This window comes from Schistocerca cancellata, chromosome 1 (genome assembly GCF_023864275.1).
Source record: "Schistocerca cancellata isolate TAMUIC-IGC-003103 chromosome 1, iqSchCanc2.1, whole genome shotgun sequence".
In the NCBI taxonomy this organism is placed as follows: domain Eukaryota; kingdom Metazoa; phylum Arthropoda; class Insecta; order Orthoptera; family Acrididae; genus Schistocerca; species Schistocerca cancellata.
The window spans coordinates 923,202,667-923,224,001 of NC_064626.1; the positions used below are offsets into that span (position 1 = coordinate 923,202,667).

At 38.2% G+C, this 21,335-nt stretch overlaps 1 protein-coding gene across 2 annotated transcripts in view; it reads right to left on the minus strand.

The window, feature by feature from the left end:
- The window catches only part of LOC126191336 (E3 ubiquitin-protein ligase RNF103-like), a 428,517-nt gene extending 407,751 nt beyond the window's left edge, over nt 1-20,766 (minus strand). Inside the window, exons 1-2 of one of the 2 annotated variants that reach the window (XM_049932174.1) lie at nt 20,675-20,766; nt 20,256-20,552 (exon numbers count right to left, since the gene is read on the minus strand). In XM_049932174.1, the coding sequence (XP_049788131.1) occupies nt 20,256-20,490 (235 nt within the window). In that variant the 5' untranslated portion in view covers nt 20,491-20,552; nt 20,675-20,766. The other variant, XR_007538339.1, reaches the window with a different exon arrangement.
- Nucleotides 20,767-21,335: the final 569 nt, after the last annotated feature.

The following is a 21,335-nucleotide window of genomic DNA, read 5'->3' on the forward strand; positions in this document are numbered from 1 at the left end:
TCTCTCTCTCTCTCTCTCTCTCTCTCTCTCTCTCTCTCTCTCTCTCTCTCTCTGTGTGTGTGTGTGTGTGTGTGTGTGTGTGTGTGTGTGTGTGTGTGTGACAATATCTTCGTTGTCCCTGACTGCAACTCACCACTTCATCATTACAGTGAGTAACAATGGACCCTTTTCATAATATTATTCATACTCAAACCTAGACTTTCTGTTGTTTGAAAGCTAAAAACAAGATTGATAAGACCCACAAACTGAACTACAAATGGATCTTCTTTGAACATAAAATACATACATTTTCTAGAGCACTGGTAAATCAAACCTGGGATGAAGAGTATATGGAAAACAATTTAAGTGCTAAGTTCTATAAATATATTTAAGAGGAGACATTTCCAAAAGCAGCCACATCAACAGCAGCAACTAAGGAAAATGGATGAATGACTGGGGACATTAGAAGGTCCTGCCAGACACTTCAATATCTCAGTTCTTTACAAAATCACTGCACTAATTCACAGTTCCTAATTGCTACAATAGTACAACAGGACATAAAGGAAGATACATATATTATTCAACAACAAAATTATATATAGGGCTAATGAAATTTACTGGCAAATTAAAACAGTGTGCTGGACCAGAACTCAGAAATGGGATCTTTGCCTTTTGCAGGCAACTGCTCTACCAACTGAGCTAGCTGAGCACAACTCACAATCCACCTCCACTGCTCTACTTCCGCCAGGACCTCATCTCCTATAGAGGGATAATGCAGGAACTAAAAACAAAGTCTTAGGGGATGACAGAAAACATGACAATGGGAAAGGCAGACACAAGTAATATAACATACAAATCAAAGATGAAAGCAGAGTAATAGAAAATCCACCATAATTAGCAAATCTTGTATTCGACTATATTTCTGGTTTTGTACAGAAGTTGCAACCAAATCTTCCTGCGGTACATGTAGCTGCCACAGTGAATTACACAGCAAGCACAATGATCGTGTTTCCCACAACAGAGCTTGAACTAATGAAGACAATACAGAAATTAAAAAATAAGAATTCAACAGGATGGATGAGGATCCACTCTCTCACTAATTAAAACTTCAGGGCTAAGAGGCTGTGGTTGAACATCAGAAATTCATTCCCCTGATGTTTCATTGCCAGCTGCAGACAACATCTTCCGAGGTGAGACAACGACTGGCTGCTAGACTGTGGAGGTTCCATTTATATAGGGCGCATACAGGGCATCACCACTCACCATGTGCTGTCGACAGTGAAACTACCTCTGACTAAAGTCACTACGGAGAGTAATAGAAAGCTTAATTTTTTGGATGTTTCAGTAATTAAACAGGCAGATGGGACTTTAGGTCATACGGTAATAGGACAGGTACATATACTGATCATTACCTCCATAAGGATTCTATCATCCCAGGCAAAAGAGAGGTATCATTAAAACACTAGTGGACAGGGCTCACAAAACTTTGAGACAGTTTATTTGCAAGAGGAACTAAATCATTTACGAACAGCTTTTAAGAAAAATGGATATGCTGATAATGAGATAGATTGAGCACTCCGTCCCAGAAGAAAAGTGTCCGAAAACATAAAACAACAACAACAACAACAACAACAACAACAACAACAACAACAGTCAGCTGGGAATGGTTCAAATTGCTCTGAGCACTATGGAACTTAACATCTGAGGTCATCAGTTCCCTAGAACTCAGAACCATTTAAACCTAACTAACCTAAGGACACCACACACACCCTTGCCCGAGGCAGGATTCGAACCTGTGACCGTAGCAGTCCCACTGTTCCAGACTGAAGCACCTATAACCGCTCAGCCACACCGGTCGGCTAGCTGGGAACATTCTTCTCCCATTTATTCACAATGTTATGGACCATATTGGGAAAATTCTGGCCAAGTATTGAGATGAAAATCTTTAGACTCACCGAGAAAATCAGTGAATGTTTAACATTGGCCAAAGACGCACAACACCCTTTTGCAACTCCTAAGATTTACAAAATTGCATGCAGTTGTGGGAAGATTTATATTGGAGCAACAAAAAGATGTGTTAATCCCCGCTAACTGAACACAAACGGAACTGTCATCTGGGACACACAGACAAATTGGCAGTAGTGGAACATCTTTTTGAAGACGGTGATCATGAAATAAAATTCAGTAAGACAAGCGCGCTAACTAAGACATCACATTATTATGCATGTATGTAGGGAGAAGCCATAGAGATTTATAAACACCACAATAATTTTATTAACAGAAAAGAAGACGGCTTAAAGTTAGATACGATGGTCGACTTTGTACCAACGATTTGACAAATGATTACCTTTGATCAATAGTAAAGACATTAGTCATCGATGGTTTCACTGTCGATACCATGTGACTAGTGGTGGTGCTCTATATAATTGGGACATACATGGCCTAGCAACCAGTCATTGGCTCCCCTCGGAAGATGTTGCCGATAGTTGGCAACACAACATCAGGAGGAAGAATTACTACTGTTCAACCACAGCCTCTTAACCCTAGGACGCCCAAGCCTTTTTTTCTAACTTGGATGCCTCAGGGGGAGGGGGGGGGGGGGGGTTCGGCGAACCCACAGGTATTAAATAAGTTTACTGACGAAAAATTACAACTTTCAAAATGGTTTATGTATTTTAACTAAGGCATCGGTTTATAAATGCTGTTAATTGTTATAAATATTGGATTGAGTGAATAAAAAACTGACATATTACAATACAAAATACAGATGTGTTCATATACAATAGACTACTCTGAATCCTCAACTGCAAGGCAAGAGACACACTTCACAATTTTTTTTCTGAATGTGTGTTACACACATGTTTATGACACTGTCCACAATATTGTTTTGGTTTACTTAGATTGTTGTACTTCTGCTTCTTTGTTTTAGCTTCTCTTACACAAATATGGCACCGACTTTTCCCTAGAGGAGGCCGACGTGCTTCTGTTGTCACTTCTTTGATTTTCTTTTGTAGAATAGTCTCCATTGATTAAACAATTTGGTTAGATAACCCTCTTGCATTGGCACTTCTTTCTTCTACCTGCAATTTCACTAGTTCCAGCGCCCTCTAGACAAGCTGAGCATCTCATCAACGGTGAGGTGGACCCCTGGTTTATACAGTAGTGGAAACCTATCATTCACTTTGTTGAAAACATCACGGATTGCTGTGAACTTGTCTGCTTCCCTTCTTAGCTGGCGGGTACTTTTGTCATCAAACCTTATGATTGCAATACATTCCTTGAAACGTTCACTTGCCATAATACCCTAGTAAACTGGCCATCCCATTAGGTCTGACAAAAGATCGTGTACACTGACAGAATGGTCCTTATTTGCCCCCATAAGTATCATGAATCCTATAAAGGCATACAATTCTTTCTCATTAGTCAAAGTAACATTTCGCCTAACTGCCTCTTCATTTGAATGTTTTACTATAACATCCATGATGTAAAAAAAAAAAAAAATGGCTCTGAGCACTATGGGACTTAACTACTGTGGTCATCAGTCCCCTAGAACTTAGAACTACTTAAATCTAACTAACCTAAGGACATCACACACATCCATGCCCGAGGCAGGATTCGAACCTGCGACCGTAGCGGTCACGCGGTTCCAGACTGTAGCGCCTATAACCGCACGGCCACTCCGGTCCGCTCCATGACGTCAGGCGTAAGAAGTAACTTCAAGGCTTCTCCAGGTGAATGGCAAACACCAGCTGAAGTTACTCCTGCCTGCTCTCTTACTATATTAGCAACAGACCTTCGAGGAATTCTAGGTTTTGTGGTTATGTACCTTCTTCCAGACTTGGCCACAATAACATCCTGATGGTCACTGCCTGAAGCTGCGCTATCTTCATCTTCTCTAACATCCACATCACTTTCCCGATATGAATCATACTCCATAACACCATCCCCATATTCACTTTCACTCCCCGAGTCAGAATCTTCATCTAAAATTTCATTCAGAACACTTTCTAAAGACAAGTCACGTATTCTTTTAGTCATTTCTAAGTCTGGGTGTGAACCGTAAGGAACTGCACTAACTCACTGCAAGTTTAGAAGATAAATAACAGCTGACCGACATCAACAATCGCTTCCTCTCAAAGTAAAGCGATTGTAGTGAATATCAAGAATACCAACCAACAAACTAACTTGCATTGTTGTAGAGATGAGAAATATGAAATACTACTTAGGGAAATTTTCTATATCATGGAAGCCTAAGGGGGGGTTTGTTGGACCCATAGTAAGTTTGTTTATTTTTTCTTTCAAAGCAGGAATTTTCTATAAAATATATTGACACTAATGTTTCATAAAATAGCCAACAAACAATAACTCAAAGGGAATATGTAGTATGACAGTTACTTGGGCAAAAGCATGGGACATAAAAAAATAGTGGGTTCAACGAATTCCCCCCCCCCACTTAGGTGTCCTACGGTTAACTCTGAAGTTTTAATTAATGAAGATGTTGGCCTTGAAACCCTACTTGCTATGATGATCCAGTCTCTGTTCTAAATGTGTGAATAGCCAGAGTACAAACCCATCAACAAAAATATTAAATTAGACCTTTAGTTCAAGTACTTTTTCTGGAGTCTCTAAAGCACAAATTTATTATGACCTCACTAAAAAAAGTAACAGTTTTAGAAACCATCACTTGTGCGAAACTCAGTTCAGCCTTTTCTCAAATGATAGTCTGTGAACTATAGATGAGGGACTCCGGGCATATTCCATAATCCTAGGTCTCTGAGAGCATTTGAAATGGTGCCCCACTGCAGATGTTAATGAAGGTACAAGTAAGTGTACAGAATTGGTTCTCGGAAATATGAGGGACTTTAAGTCTTCTTTGGTGCTAGAACCTGGTAAACTATCCTAAATGGCCAGTGCCCATCAGTGACACTGGCATCGTCAGGAGTGCCCTAAGGATGTGCTATTATTCTCAATACACATAAATGATCTGACAGAAGGTGAAAAGTAATGTGTTGCTATTTGCTGATGATGCTAAGTGTACATGAAGGTGCCACCATAGTGTGACTGTAAGAGGGGACTAGATGACAGTCAAAATTTCTAATTGTTTTGATGAATGGCAGCTAGCTCTACATGTACAAAAATGCAAGTTAATACAATTGTTGTGTAGTTTTTAGTCCAAAGACTGGTTTGCTACAGCTACCTGTGGTACTCTACCCTGTGCAAGCCTCTTCATCTCCGAAAAACTACTGAACCTACATCCTTCTGAATCTGCTTACTGAACTCATCTCATGGTCTCCCTCTACAATTTTTACCCCAAACACTCCAGTACTAAATTCGTGACTTCTTGACATCTCAGAATGTGATCAACCAATACGTTCTTCTAGTCAGGTCATGCCACAAAGTTCCTTTCTTCCCAACTCTTCTCAGTAATTCCACATTAGTTACTTGATCTAACCATCTAATCTTCAACTTTATTCCGTAGCACCACATTTCAAGAACTTCCATCTCTTCGTATCTGAACTGTTTACATCCACGTTTCACTTCCATACATAGCTACACTCTATACAAATACTTTCAGAAAAGACTTCCTGTCACTTAAATCTATATTCAATGTTAATAAATTTCTCTTCTTCAGAAACACTTCCCCCACCATTGCCAACTTACATTTTACATCCTCTTTATTTCAGCCATCATAATTATTTTCCTGCACAAACAGCGAAACCCATACACTGATTAAAGTGTCTCCTTCCCTAATCCAACCCCTCAGCATCACCCAATTTAAACCGACTACTTTCCATTACCCTTGTTTTGCTTTTGTTGATATTCATCTTATTCAACGCACTGTCCATTCTGTTCACCTGTTCTTCCAAGTCCTTCGCTGTCTGTGACAGAATTGTATTCCAGTCAACACTGTCAAAAGCTTTCTCTAAATCTACAAAAGCTATAAAAGTAAATTTGCCTATCCCTAACCTATCTTCTAAGAGAAGTCACAGGGTCAGTATTGTACTGCGTATTCCTGCATTTCTCCAGAATCCAAACTGATCTTCTCCAACGTCAGCTTCTAAAAGTTTTTCCATCCTCCTGAAAGGAATTTGTGTTTGTATTTTGCAACTGTGGCTTATTAAACTGATAACTTCACACTTGTCGGCACCTACTTCCTTTGGAATTGAGATTATTACATTCTCCTTCAAGTCTAAGGTATTTCTCCTATCTCATATACCCTGCACACTAGATGGAAGAGTTTTGGCATGGCTGTCTCTCTCCCAAGGCTTTCAGTAGTTCTGACAGAATTTCTTTTACTGCCGGGTCTTGTTTTGGCAGGTCTTTCAGTGCTTTGTCAGCTCCTTGCACAGTATCATATTCCAGATGAGTGGGGAGAACAATCCTTTACTGTTCAAATACAGCACTAATAGCGTGCCACTTGGCACAGTCAGGTCTATTAAATATTTAATGTAATGTTACAAAGTGATGATTCAACAAGAAACATATGAACACTGATGTTCCTCGGGGTAAAATATTAGGTCAAATTCTGTTCTTAACATATATCCATGACTTTCCTAGCAGTATAACACACAGAGAAAAAGTTCTCTTTGCTGATGTCAGCAACACCGTGGCCACTGACAAAACAAAACAACTCCTCACATAGAAGGAAAATGAAACATTCATTCAAGGATGTGTACATCTGGGCAGCAAGTATGAATTAAAATAGAATATAAAGAAAACAAACACTGTACATTTCAGCACAAAGAGGTAAAACAACCATCCCATTAAGCACAGGTGTTTCTGTGTGCCATGGGTTGGGTTGTTTTGGAGGAGGAGACCAGACAGCGAGTCATTGGTCTCATTGGATTAGGAAAGGGCAAATAAGGAAGTTGGCTATGCCCTTTCGAAGGAACCATCCCGGCATTTGCCTGAAGTGTTTTAGGGAAATCGGGGAAAACCTAAATCAGGATGTCCAGACACAGGATTGAACCGTCGTCCTCCCGAATGCGAGTCCAGTGTGCTAGCCACTGTGCCACCTTGCTTGGTGTGTGCCATGCATTAGTCAGCTACAGGTGAGTGGTTGCCTTTCCCTCATTGTACGTATTTTCCTTTCAGGAATTTCCATTACTGATAGCCATAAATATGTGTACCAAACACAAAGCTTTTGGGGATGAATATTGATTATCGTCAACATGAGAGGAACAAGCAAAGATACTGGCAAAAAGAATGTCAACCGCATGTCATCATCTTTGGGTACTGCCAGTAAACCCAAATTCTTTCAAAGAATCAAACACCCATATATAAAACATCTTCAAACACCTGAATGATTTGCAACTGAATTAATGTGTTAAATATTTGACATTAATCATGTAAGTAAGAAACAATTTAGAAAAGCTATGAAATTATATTTCAAGTTTGTTGGAAGTTGCAATGTGCTCTCATTAACCACTCAGGATGAGTGCATCTGGGTTGTTTGTAATCCATTTTAAGCGAAAGTGAGTTTTCCACAAATCTCAATGTTTAATACATTGTATTTCCTGAACTACGTGTCACACAATTATTCAGTTTTGCAGGAACATTATGTGTTATATGTGAGTACTGACTGCCAAATGTGTTACAACAGAGTGAGCAGTAAAGAAGGGATAAACTAAAACATCTTGACTGATGCGGCAATTTTACTACATGAATAGTGAAAGTGTAGTAAGTGGGGTGTTTTTCCTTCCATCATTTTGCGAAATTGTGTTTTATTCATCTCATGATGTACATTTGCAGCCCATTTGGTTTGCTTACAGGCAACATGCCATAAATTTATAATAAAGTTATAATGATTTTTACACTGATAAACAATAACACTAAAATAAATAACAAGACTACATGCTACTTTCATCTCTCCATGTCAGTTGCAGTTGGTATTATTTGCATTCCAAACACAAAACTGATCAATTTGTTTGCTAGGTACTCAATGTGCGTCTGCCAGCTCAAATTTGTATCCAGATTTAATCCTAAGAATTTGACTGAATCAACTTCTTTTATATTTATTTCGAATTGCATCATGTGAGTCTTAGTATGTTTATATTCAACCCACTTAGCTGAAATCACATTTCTAAGGTACTGAGGGTACCAATCAGATTTGGAAACTCTTTCCGAATCCTGATTTTCAATTAAGACAGAAGTATCACCTGCAAACAGAAATGACAGAGAGCTAATATTTAATAGTAAGTCATTAACATAGAAGAGAAAGGTCTGGGACTAATATGAAGCCGTGTGGAACATCCTGAGAATTTTTGTTTTCCTGTCATAAAAATAATTTTCCCCATTTAAAGAGATGCTAACTCTTTGCTTTCCATTTGGTGAGTAGGGTGTAAACTGCCCCTAATGCTGTGGTTTTCATGTTTGTAAATAAGCAATGTGAACAGTATGAGGTCACAGGAAACTCCTACCACTTTGCTGCTCCCACCTTGTTGTACTTATTTCTTAATGAAACTGTTTACTGCATCCATGGAGGTTTTCCCTTGCTGTGGGAGGTGTTTGGGAGAAAAAGTGTCATAAATGTTTGAAATTATGTGTAAATGTTTTTGTTGCAAGTCACTAAACACTCTCATTCTCAATCACTGGATTAATGTAGTCTGTATATTTGTGTGCAGTGAGTTAAACTGCCTCAAGACTTACACACTGTTTCTAACTGTAGTAGTTGTCTTTGTGTTAAACCTTGACCATAAGATTGTACCTCTTGGTGAGTAGATTGATACATCATTTTAAAAATTTTAAATTCAGTCAATAATTATAAGAAACATTGAAAATCAAATTTTTGTTACCACTGGAAGCTGTTTAACAGAAAACTTGCAAGTGGGACTGGGTACCAGAAACCAGGTTAACTGTTAACATCTTCAATGTGTGGAAGCCTATGTCTTCTGGTGACATATTATTCCTACGTACAATCAGTTCTTAGCTATTGAGTTCTTTTTTGAGTTCTTTTACGGGGATCAAAAGCACAAAGGACATATATATACTTCAAAGAAGAATGTCCTGCCAGCATAACGTACAGAAACAGCTGTGTGTGTGTGTGTGTGTGTGTGTGTGTGTGTGTGTGTGTGTGTGTGTGTGTGTGTGTGTGTGGGCGCGCGCGCGCACGGGCGCGCTCTTGTTATACTTTAGCTTGACAAAGGATTTATTCCAAAAGCTAACTTAAGTTTTCCTTCTCATTTGTTTGTACTTGTAGACGATTCAACAAACAGTTCCACTGCCTCATGAGTAATCTCCTTTATCTATAATTTACTTTTATTTATTTTATTTTACATTCTGTTAGAACTTTCTTAACTATATTTATATAAAAACTATATATCGTTATTATATCTCAAGAGTTCATCTACCAAACTAAAGTATCAGGAAAACTTCAGTAAGTGTTCACCAATAATTCTGTATGTAATTATGGAGCAAGAGCCAGTTTGGCTCCATTAAATTTTGTTAGATTGATTTTGTTAAATTAATTGGTAAATTTACCAGTGAAAAATGAGCAAAGAAACATGTAACGGTATTTTCAGTCAAGTATTAAAACTGCATAGGCCTCAAATTGTCCAAGGAGATGAAAAAGATTACTAAAATATATCAACTTAAAAAAGCAATTTAAACATACACTATCAGATCAAAACAATCCAAACAAATCCAAGCAATGCAGATCTGACCACTAGATGTTGCAAGAGGCAGACCCACAATTATAAAAGGAGGCAGATAGTATTGGGCTGTCAATTGAAACACATTAACAGAAGAAAGGGTTGGTCAGGGGAGCTCAGTGACGTTGAACCTGGAGTAGTCATTGTATTTCTCCTGAGTAACAAGCCCATTAGGAGTATTTCAAACTGTCCTAAAGCTGGTTACATCCACAACTAAACCAAGACCAGTTAGACCTCATGTACTGATGGACAGGGACTACTGAGTATTGCAGAGGACAAAACCACATGAAATCAGCAGAAGGAATCATTCGTGAGTTCCAAAATGCAACCAGCAGTCCAGTTAGTACAATGACTGTGTGTTAACATGAAGTCGTGTAAAGAGTGATGCCACTGGACAGTGGATGACTGGAAACACGTGATTCGGCGTGATGAATTTTAGGGCAATGCTCTTAGCCTCTTAACAAGGTGACTGACTCACTCTTGTCTTTTGCAAGTGCTCTGTCAGTCACATCACACACACATTCACACACGCAAAAATTTTAATGGAAGGGTCTGGATTTGGCAAATGCCCCTAGAATGTTACCTGCTGTTATGTGGTAATGCCAAATGTGAAGTACGGATGAGGTGTTATGAGTATTGGGGTGTTTTTCATGGTTAGAGTGTGGTCCCCATTTGCACTTAAGAAAATGCTAAATGCAGGAGGATACGAACATATTTTACAGCATTGCATACTGAGTACAGTAGAGGAACAGTTATGAGGCAATGACTGACTGTGTCAACATGACACTGCGCACTGTCACAAAGAAGCATCTCTGAGGCAATGGTTTGTGGACAATACAAATGTACTGGCCTGTCCAGAGTCCCACCCTTAACTTCATAGAACACCTTTTGGATATGTTAGAATGTCATTCCCGACCCCAGTGTTACAAAGTCACTATCTTCTTTGGTTTCAGCTCTTAAGAAAGAATGGGGTGCCATTCCTCCCTAGATGCCTAACTGAAAGTGCCCCAGCAGAGTTCAAGGGTGAAGGGTAGACACACCCCATATTACAAGGTGTACAACTTTACTTCTGCCATTTTTCTCTCCCCCCCCCCCCCCCCCCCCAACATTTGAGGCTTCAATGAAACAAATTGGTTACACATGATCATTCAAAGTATTTCCCATCACTGGCCACTACTTTCTCCCATCTTTCGGGCAGCGTACGAATCCCGCGACAAAAAAATTGTTCATCTTTTGAAGTGATCCACGAATCGATCCAATTTGTGACTTCTTAATGAGATTGGAAATGTTGGTCAGCTAGGCCATGTGCCATTGATATAAACAGGTGATAGTCAGAAGGAGCAATGTCTGGAGAATATGGCAGGTCATGTATGACTTCCCATTTTAACTTTTCCAAGTATGTTTTGACCTCTTTTGCAACATGGGATCGAACATTGTTGTGCTGCAAAATCACTTTATCATACCTCTTGCTGTATTGCGGCCATTTGCCTTTTAATGCTCTGCTCAAATACATTAATTGTGTTCGATAACGAGCACGTGTGAATGTTTCGCTTGGTATTAACACCTCATACTATACGACGCTGAGCTGGTCCCACCAAATGCAGAGCACGATCTTGGAGCCGTGAATATTTGGCCGTCAACGTGGAAGCATGGCTGGGATATCCTCTTGATTTTTTGTGTTTAGGGTTATCGTAACGAACCCATTTTTCGCCCCCAATTCTGCATCTTCGAAAACATTCTCTCTTCCACCACTATGCCAGTCTACAACACTAAAATCACCATTCTCGAAGCACTGAAACCACTCACAACACGTTCTTTCACTAACAGTGTCCTTACCATACGTACTTGAGAGCATTTGATTAGACTCATCCGCTGTTTTCTTCATATTGAAACAAAACAGTAACAACTCCCGCAAATGACGAGAATTACGGTCGTAAACTGAGATTTTCAATCAAGAACAACTTTATGGTGCAGACACAAATCGACTAATGTTTGAATGAGGTTATGTTGACCAAGGTCCAAGCTAACTGCCTGATGTTTGCGATATGTTTCTTTCAACCGCTATTTACCATTGTCGCCACCTATCGCCAAATGGTGGAAGTGAAGTTGTATGCCTTGTAATTAATGCCGTACCGTACATGCAACCACAACAGAGGGGTATCTGCTGGGAGGCCAGATAAACGTGGTTCCTGAAGACGGGCAGCAGCCTTTTTAGTAGTTGCAGGGGCAACAGTCTGAATGATTGACTGATCTGGCCTTGTAACACTAACCAAAACAGCCTTGCTGTGCTGGTACTGCGAACGGCTGAGAGCAAGGGGAAACTATAGACATAATCTTTCCCAAAGGCATGCAGCTTTTTCTGTATGGTTAAATGATGATGGCGTACTCTTGGGTAAAATATTCCACAAGTAAAATAGTCCCCCATTCGGATCTCCAGGCGGAGACTACTCAGGACATCGTTATCAGGAGAAAGAAAACTGGCGTTCTACCGATCGGAACGTGGAATGTCAGATCCCTTAATCGAGCAGGTAGGTTAGAAAATTTAAAAAGGGAAATGGATAGATTTAAAGTTAGATAAAGTGGGAATTGGTGAAGTTCGGTAGCAGGAGAAACAGGACTTCTGACCAAGTGAATACAGGATTATAAATACAAAATCAAATAGGGGTAATGCAGGAGTAGGTATAATAATGAATAGAAAAATAGGAGTGCGGGTAAGCTACTATAAACAGCATAGTGAATGCATTATTGTGGTCAAGATAGACACGAGGCCCACACCTACAACAGAAGTACAAGTTTATATGGCAACTAGCTCCACAGATGACGAAGAGATTGATGAAATGTATGACGAGATAAAAGGAATTATTCAGATAGTGAAGGGAGATGAACATTTAATAGTCACGGGTGACTGGAATTCGGTAGTAGGAAAAGGAAGAGAAGGAAACGTAGTAGGTGAATATGGAATGGGGGTAAGAAATGAAAGAGGAAGCCGCCTGGTAGAATTTTGCACAGAGCATAACTTAATCATAGCTAACACTTGGTTCAAGAATCATGAAAGAAGGTTGTATACATGAAGAACCCCGGAGATAATAGAAGATATCAGATAGATTATATAATGGCAAGACAGATATTTAGGAACCAGGTTTTAAATTGTAAGACATTTCCAGGGGCAGATGTATACTGGTTATGAACTGTAGATTAAAACTGAAGAAACAGCAAAAAGGTGGGAATTTAAGGAGATGGAATCTGGATAAGCTGACAGAACCAGAGGATGTAGAGTGTTTCAGGGAGAGCATTAGGGAACGATTGAGCGGAATGGGGGAAAGAAACACAGTAGAAGAAGAATGGGTAGCTTTGAGGGATGAAATAGTGAAGGCAGCAGAGGATCAAGTAGGTACAAAGACGATGGCTAATAGAAATCATTAGGTAACAAAAGGTATGTTGAATTTAATTGACGAAAGGAGGAAATATAAAAATGCAGTACATGAAGTAGGCAAAAAGGAATACAAAAGTCTCAAAAATGAGATCAACAGGAAGTCCAAAATGGCTAAGCAGGGATGGCTAGAGGAAAAATTTAAGGATGTAGAAGTGCATATCACTAGGGGTAAGATAGATACTGGGTACAGGAAAATTAAAGAGACCTTTGGAGAAAAGAGAATCACTTGTATGAATATCAAGAGCTCAGATGGAAACCCAGTTCTAAGCAAAGAAGAGAAAGCAGAAAGGTAAAAGGAGTATATAGAGGGTCTGTACAAGGATGATGTACTTGAGGACAATATTATGGAAATGGAAGAGGATGTAGATGAAAATAAAGTGGGAGATATGATAATGCGTGAAGAGTTTGACAGAGCACTGAAAGACTGAAGCTGAAACAAGGCCCCGGGAGTAGACAACATTCCATTAGAACTACTGATAGCCTTGGGAGAGCCAGCCCTGACAATACTATACCATCTGGTGAGCAAGATATATAAGACAAGCGAAATACCCTCAGACTTCAAGAATAATATAATAATAATGTGAAAATTACCAAACTACCAGATTAATAAGCCACGGCTGCAAAATACTAATGCGAATTCTTTGCAGACAAAAGGAAAAACTGGTAGAAGCCGACCACAGGGAAGATCAGTTTGGATTTCGTAGAAATACTGGAACATGTGAGGCAATATTGACGTAACACTTATCTTAGAAGATAGATTAAGGAAAGACAAACCAACGTGTCTAGCATTTGTAGACCTAGAGAAAGCTTTTGACAATGTTGACTGGAATACTCTCTTCCAAATTCTAAAGGTGGCAGGGATAAAATACAGGGAGTGAAAGGCTATTTACAATTTGTACAGAAACCAAATGGCAGTTACAAGAGTCGAGGGGTATGAAAGGGAAGCAGTGGTTGGGAAGGGAGTCGGACAGGGTTGTAGCATGTCCCCGATGTTATTCAATCTGTATATTGAGCAAGCAGTAAAGGAAACAAAAGAAAAATATGGAGTAGGAATTAAAATCCATGGAGAAGAAATAAAAACATTGAGGTTCACCGATGACATTGTAATTCTGTCAGAGACAGCAAAGGACTTGGAAGAGCAGCTGAACGGAATGGACAGAGTCTTGAAAGGAGGATATAAGATGAACATCAACAAAAGCAAAATGAGGATAATGGAATATAGTCGAATTAAGTCGTTTGATGCTGAGGGAATTAGATTAGGAAATGAGACACTTAAAGAAGTAAAGGAGTTTTGCTATTTGGGGAGCAAAATAACTGATGATGGTCGAAGTAGAGAGGATATAAAATGTAGACTGGCAATGGCAATGAAAGCGTTTCTGAAGAAAGATTTAAGTGTCAGGAAGTAGTTTCTGAAAGTATTTGTATGGAGCGTAGCCATGTATGGAAGTGAAACACGGACGATAAATAGTTTGGACAAGAAGAGAATAGAAGCTTTCGAAATGTGGTGCTACAGAAGAATGCTGAAGATTAGATGGGTAGGTCACATAACTAATGAGGAGGTATTGAATAGGATTGGGGAGAAGAGAAGTTTGTGGCACAACTTGACTAGAAGAAGGGATCGGTTGGTAGGACATGTTCTGAGGCATCAAGGGATCACCAATTTAGTATTGGAGGGCAGTGTGGAAGGTAAAAATCGTAGAGGGAGACCAAGAGATGAATACACTAAGCAGATTCATAAGTATGTTGGTTGCAGTAGGTACTGGGAGATGATGAAGCTTGCACAGGATAGAGTAGCATGGAGGGCTGCATCAAACCAGTCTCTGGACTGAAGACCACAACACAACAACAACAACAACAACAACAACAACAACTGTCCGGATACTTTTAATCAGTGTACTTCATGAGTAATGTATACTATACAATTAGAGACCACACAGTGAACTCAAGAGTAGGATTTAAGAAAGGGGACAAGAAAAGATGAAAAAAAGAAAGAAAGAAAAAAAAAAACACGCACATCTAAGACTTACAGGGTACAATGTTAATGTCATGTCATTCTTCTGAGTTCAATCACTAATCATGGCAGGACGATGACTCCATTTTACAGATGGACTTGAGAGAGGTCATGGAGTACATATAGTAGCATAACTATGGTTCTGGAATCAGTTTTCTGGGCAGTCTGAAGGAAGAGTGGGGGGCATACTAGAATGTTTGAGGCCACTAGTGGGTGTCCATAATATAGTGTGCAATGATAGTGTAAAGATGTATGAAAGAAACAGTGAAGAACTATTTTTTACATTATAAATCATCTCATGAAAACTGTTTATGGACTAAAGCACTATGTACAATAGTGAACAATAGACAGAGTGTGCAGTTGTTACAACAGTGATCTAATGTAAATGAGGATAGAGTTTGCCCTAAAGCATTTCATACAAATGCTGGAATGGTACCTTCAGCAAGGCCATGGGGACCACATGTCGTATCCTCGTACAAATATCCTAATATTTTCTAAGATCTGTATGTTTGAGCTATTTATTTTCATTGTAATATGATGATAAATCCTGTATAATTATCAGATGATTGCTGGATGAATGAATAAAGAAATAAGTATATAAGGAAACAAAAATCACAAACTGTGTGTGTGTGTGTGTGTGTTTTACTGGAAGATAGGTGGGAGGGGTAGCAGAGAGTGTTTTTGCTCTCTGAAAAAAAGCATTCTTCTAAAATCTCAGTTATAGTCATTCAGGCCTCTCATTGGCTCAATGCCTCTCCTACTCTGTGAATAAGGACTTATTCCCTCATGCAGTTATTTCTATCCTATCATTAGAGTTCCCACTGACTCGAAAAAAACTGAAAGCTGTCCTATATCTTATCTTTTCATCACAGTGAAGTAAGCACCAAATGGAAATTTAAGACAAAGTTTTGGTTTAATGAAAGGAAAGAGAAAAAAATTCAAAAAGGGAAACTGTCAGCACATCTAAAGCAAGAAAACTGGAAAACTTTGTACATACAAAAGAATATTTTATTTATTTATTTGTTGTTAATTTTCATTCCTATTGCCTCCATAATTGCCCAATTATGACGACAAATTTCTATGCAAATAGATCTTTATTCTCATTATATTTATTTATTTACATGTAAAGTTCCATACGACCAAACTGAGGAGCAAATCTCTAAGGTCATGGAACGTGTCAGTACATGAAATTACAACATAAAAGTAATAAAAGCTATGTTTATGAACCCTAAAAAAGTCAAACCATAAGTTTAAGTAAACGCAATCAACAATACAAAAAGAATCAGCTTAATTTTTCAAGGAACTCCTCGACAGAATAGAAGGAGTGACCCATGAGGAAACTCCTCAGTTTCAATTTGAAAGTACGTGGATTACTGCTAAGACTTTTTAATTCGAATGGCAGCTTATTGAAAATGGATGTAGCAGTATACTGCACACCTTTCCGCACAAGAGTTAAGGAAGTCCGATCCAAATGCAGGTTTTGATTTCTGCCGAGTATTAACTGAGTGAAAGCTACCTATTCTTGGGAATAAGCTAATAATGTTACTATGAAATGACAGTCAGTAATATACATATATATTGAGAGACCAATGTCAAAATACCCAGACTAATGAACAGGGGTCGACAAGGGGCTCGTGAACTTGCACCACTTATTGCCCGAACCACCTGTTTCTGAGCCAAAAATATCCTTCTATAATGGGAAGAGTTGCCCCAAAATATAACAACACATGACATAAATGAAAGAAAATAAGCAAAGTACACTGATTTTCGTGTCAATCAATCACTCACATCAGATACTGAACACTTAGAAATTTGAACTGTTCAGTTTCACTAATCATATGCCCATTCTATTAAATTAGAACATCAGGTTTTGTTGAATTGTGTGTTAGAAACTGTAAAAACTGAGTCTTACTATGATTTAGCATTAGTTTATTTTCTACAAGCCATGAACCGCACTATTTGAAACCGAGCCAATGTTGCACACAACATCCTTTAGAACCAAGCTAGTGTCATCAGCAAACAGGAATATTTTAGAGTTACCCATAATACTAGAGGACATATCATTTATACAAATGAGGAACAGGAGTGGCCCCAACACTGATCCCCACCCCCAATTGACAGGATCCCACTCAGACCCCACATCACAGCCGTTATCAAATTGTGAATAATGACCTTTTGCTGCCTGTTGCTAAAGTAAGAGGTGAACCAACTGTGTGAGCTACTCCCCGTATTCCATAATGGGCCAACTTCTGGAGCAATATTTTATGATCAACACAAATCAAAAAATATGCCCAGCGTTCAAAAACATTTGTTTAACCCATCCCAGTACCTCAAACAGAAAAGACAATATAGCATTTTCAGTTGTTGAACGACTTCTAAAGCCGAACTGTACATAAGACAGGAAATCGTGTGATATAAAATGATCAATTATCCCTTCATATGCAGTCTTTTCAATAACTTTAGCAAACTATGATGGCATAGAAATAAGTTTAAAATTATCTACATTATCCCTTTCTTCCTTTTTATAAAGCGGCTTTACTACTTAGTACTTTAGTCATTCAGGAAACTGGCCATCCCTACAGAAAAAAATACAAATATGGATAAATACAGGGCTAAGACGCGCAGCACAGTACTTTAATATTCTGCTAAGCACTCCATCATATCCATGAGAGTCCCTAGTATTCAGTGGTTTACATTATATTACATTATTTATCGTTTTCCATGAATCCCTTGGAGAGGAGTCTCTGGGATGTGGAAAGAGTCAACTAACCTAAGGACGTCACACACATCCATGCCCGAGGCAGGATTCGAGCCTGCGACCGTAGCGGTCACGCAGTTCCGGACTGTAGCGCCTTTAACCGCTTGGCCACACCGGCCGGCTTTGTATTTGCAGTGAGAGTGATGTCAGAAGTAGGCAATACAAATATAAAAAAACTTAACAAGTCTGTTTGTGTGGCCATCCTCCACAGCAAGCATATAAATACTTGTTTTGCTAGCAGCAGGAAAAGGCAGTTTGATTTTCAAAACAAGTATAAAAAAACTTGCATATGTTGCTTACTTTCATTCTATTATGTCACATGGAATAATATTCTGGGGTAGACCGTCAAACCGAGCAAAAGTTTTAAGCGTGCAAAAGTGTATAATAACACTCATTTGTTGTGTTAATTCAAGAACATTATGTAGAAACCTGTTCAGGGAACTTGATATCCTAACCACTGCTTCTCAGAATATTTATTCCTTAATGAATAACAACAATCTACATGAAGACCTAAAATCACATATCTTGGTCCAAAAATGGGTCCAATATTCAGGAACGGACATTTTCAATAAATTGCCAGCAATCATTAAAAACTTTGTTTCAGATAAAGCACAGTTTAAACAGAGTTTAAAAGACCTTTTGGTAGGCAACTCCTTCTACTCTATAGATGAATATCTTAACAGGGACTGCTAGACCAGTTTAAGTTAAAGTGTCAAATTTCAGTTTTGACAGCACTTGGTCACAACAGTCAAAATTAAGTATGTTTTGTATAACAAACTTATTAAAAGTGCATAACTATATTTCATTTTGACAGTGTATTAATTCTGTAAATATTAGCAGCTTCAGTTTACTGTTATATATTGACATATTGTGACAATCTCCAGACTAATGATCAGTGCAGTACGGATTATATTCAAATGTTGTATGCTTATTTTATACTTTCTAACTTGCTCCACACCCACAAGAATAATCTCATTCTTTGGTCTATGGAACGAAAACTGAATCTTATTTAATCTGATCTCATTATAGATGAGTATCAGTGAAGTCATGTAAATATTAAGCAATGAGGGTAGATAAGTAACAATCATTTAGTGTAACAGGAAGCAGTAATTGCTACTCCCTCTCCCAAACTAGTGCTTTTCTAAATGATGTTACTATCTTACTTTTAGCCTGTGCAATCACTAATAGTACACCACAATTAGTTTTAGTACCTGCCTGTCATTGTAAATACATAAGCTGACTTTATCCACACACCTGACAATTACTCATAATTACAGGATTTACAGAATATGACAATTCAATGATGACAAGGTAACTGAGTAAGTGTTAAATCTAATGATCCCTATCAAAGAACCAATCAAGAAATTTTTAGTTATTTGTAGCTTCTCCTTGGAAATGAGAACATTAAAAAATCAAGTATTTACTCATGACAATGGTGGAAGGAAGTGACTGCAAGAGTATAGCACAGACACTGACCCATCATTATCCAAATATTACTTGGACATCCCACAGGAAAACAAAAATAGAATGGAGAAATATTTCTTTTAATTGCACAGCTCCAAAATACAGAACTGGTGAGCCAACCATTGTGTAACTATTTTCAGTTACGCATCAGGAAAAGGGGGAGAATTGTCTTACAGTGGTAGGAAGTCCCCTACTGGTATATGAAAATCTTATCATTGCAAGTTATCCTTGGGGAGTCTTGAAAACCAAAATTTTAAAACTGCAAGATTGATACAAGATGCACATAGCAAACTGCTCTCTGCCTAGGGCATTTAGAACTGGGATCTGTATTTAATCGTTATTTAAACAACAGTAAACAGTCTCCTCCCAGTAAAATCGTTTCCATCTTTATCTAAACATCCTCTTCACATTTTCTACACTCACCTCATCATCCTCTCAGGTCACTTGCACATTTTCAAGATTTTCCTTTCACTTCCTCCTCTCACTTACCATTTTTCTCCCAACATCCTGATACGTACTACTTCAAAATAACGCTCAACTAACAAGCTATACTTTCACTATAAAAAACACTACTTTCTATTTTCATTACTTGGTCTTTGTTAAACTGTGCGTCTTGTAAGATATTGAATATTGTATATATTAATGTAGTTATTCGGTTTCTCTTCTGCAATAGGAATAAATCCAAGAATAAAGCAACAAATTCATAGTCCCTCGTGTAATTACGATGCAGTTCGTGACTTGTCACCAGGAAGATTTCAGTATACAATAAACATAAAGTAAAAAGGCTGATTATCAATGAGAATCACTTTTACTTTTTCTTACCCAGAAACGATGTACAACGCCCACATCTTCGGTACAATAATATTTCACTATATGTTCGTGTAACGACAGTACAAGAAGCTCCTACATATTGATGGATGTAATATGAGTGGGGCAATCAGAAAAAGTCATAATACTTACCTGAAGCATCTACCAGCTCCACCAACTCCTTTTTCTCCACATACCCTGTGTAACTAACGCCTCTGTTGTCTAATAACTGTTTCAGCTGTCTGACGCTCAACAACAGTGGATCAACAACTTGTGTCGACGAAATTCCATGTTGAAACCATGATGCAAAATCAATTAAGCGAGATATAATGAAAACCAAAAGTAAATAAACACCAAGAACTATAAACTGTACCCAAAATGAACGCATACTATGCACCTCTGAACTTGTAAATATTGGTATTTAGCGATCAGTCGACACTTCCATACCACCTGTAAGAACAGAAATATTAATTAAAGTCCAAACTCGTGGTAAATAATTACGTTGAAAACAGTCAATATAACAGCGCGCATTCACTGCGGATACGTCAATAGAAGATAATGACAAGATTCACCTGACATATAACAACACGATTTCACTTTCGTTTATTTCTGACAACTCTGACCTGCTTGTTGGTGGTTTAATCAGGTCACGTGACGCCCTTTGGTGGGCGGTAGATTCAAGATCGCAAATGAGGAAGTCAAATGTGTTGTATACGTTTCATATCACTGACATAATACATTTATCACAATAATCGTTGAAAAGAAGCATTTTATAGAACATTAAAAAAGCAGTAGAAAAATTGTATATTTCATTTTACAGCAACATTAGCAAACAAGAATTATCAAGTTTGTCGTAGCAATTCATTTTTTTTATTAAAAAAACATATCGCACAATAATATTTTGTCCTCGTATACACAAACGTCAATAATTTGCACATGTTTACTCCCACTGAATCCTTTGGTTTTCATCTTTTTATGTTCAGTATTATCTGTGTTGAATATATAGTTCAAAATTCAAATGATACCAGCCGTAAATGAATATTTTCGCGAATTATGAAATTGTTCTTTTCCTTCTTTTCTTCAGACTCACAATTCATAACTGAGACTTTTTGATAGAAATGTGATACTTTTTATTTCGTAATGTTGTATGACACAGGGATAGCTTGTAAGTGGCTACTTTATATATCTTTCTTGGAGGTTTCTCAGGGGTATTCCATTCTTCATAGCAACCTG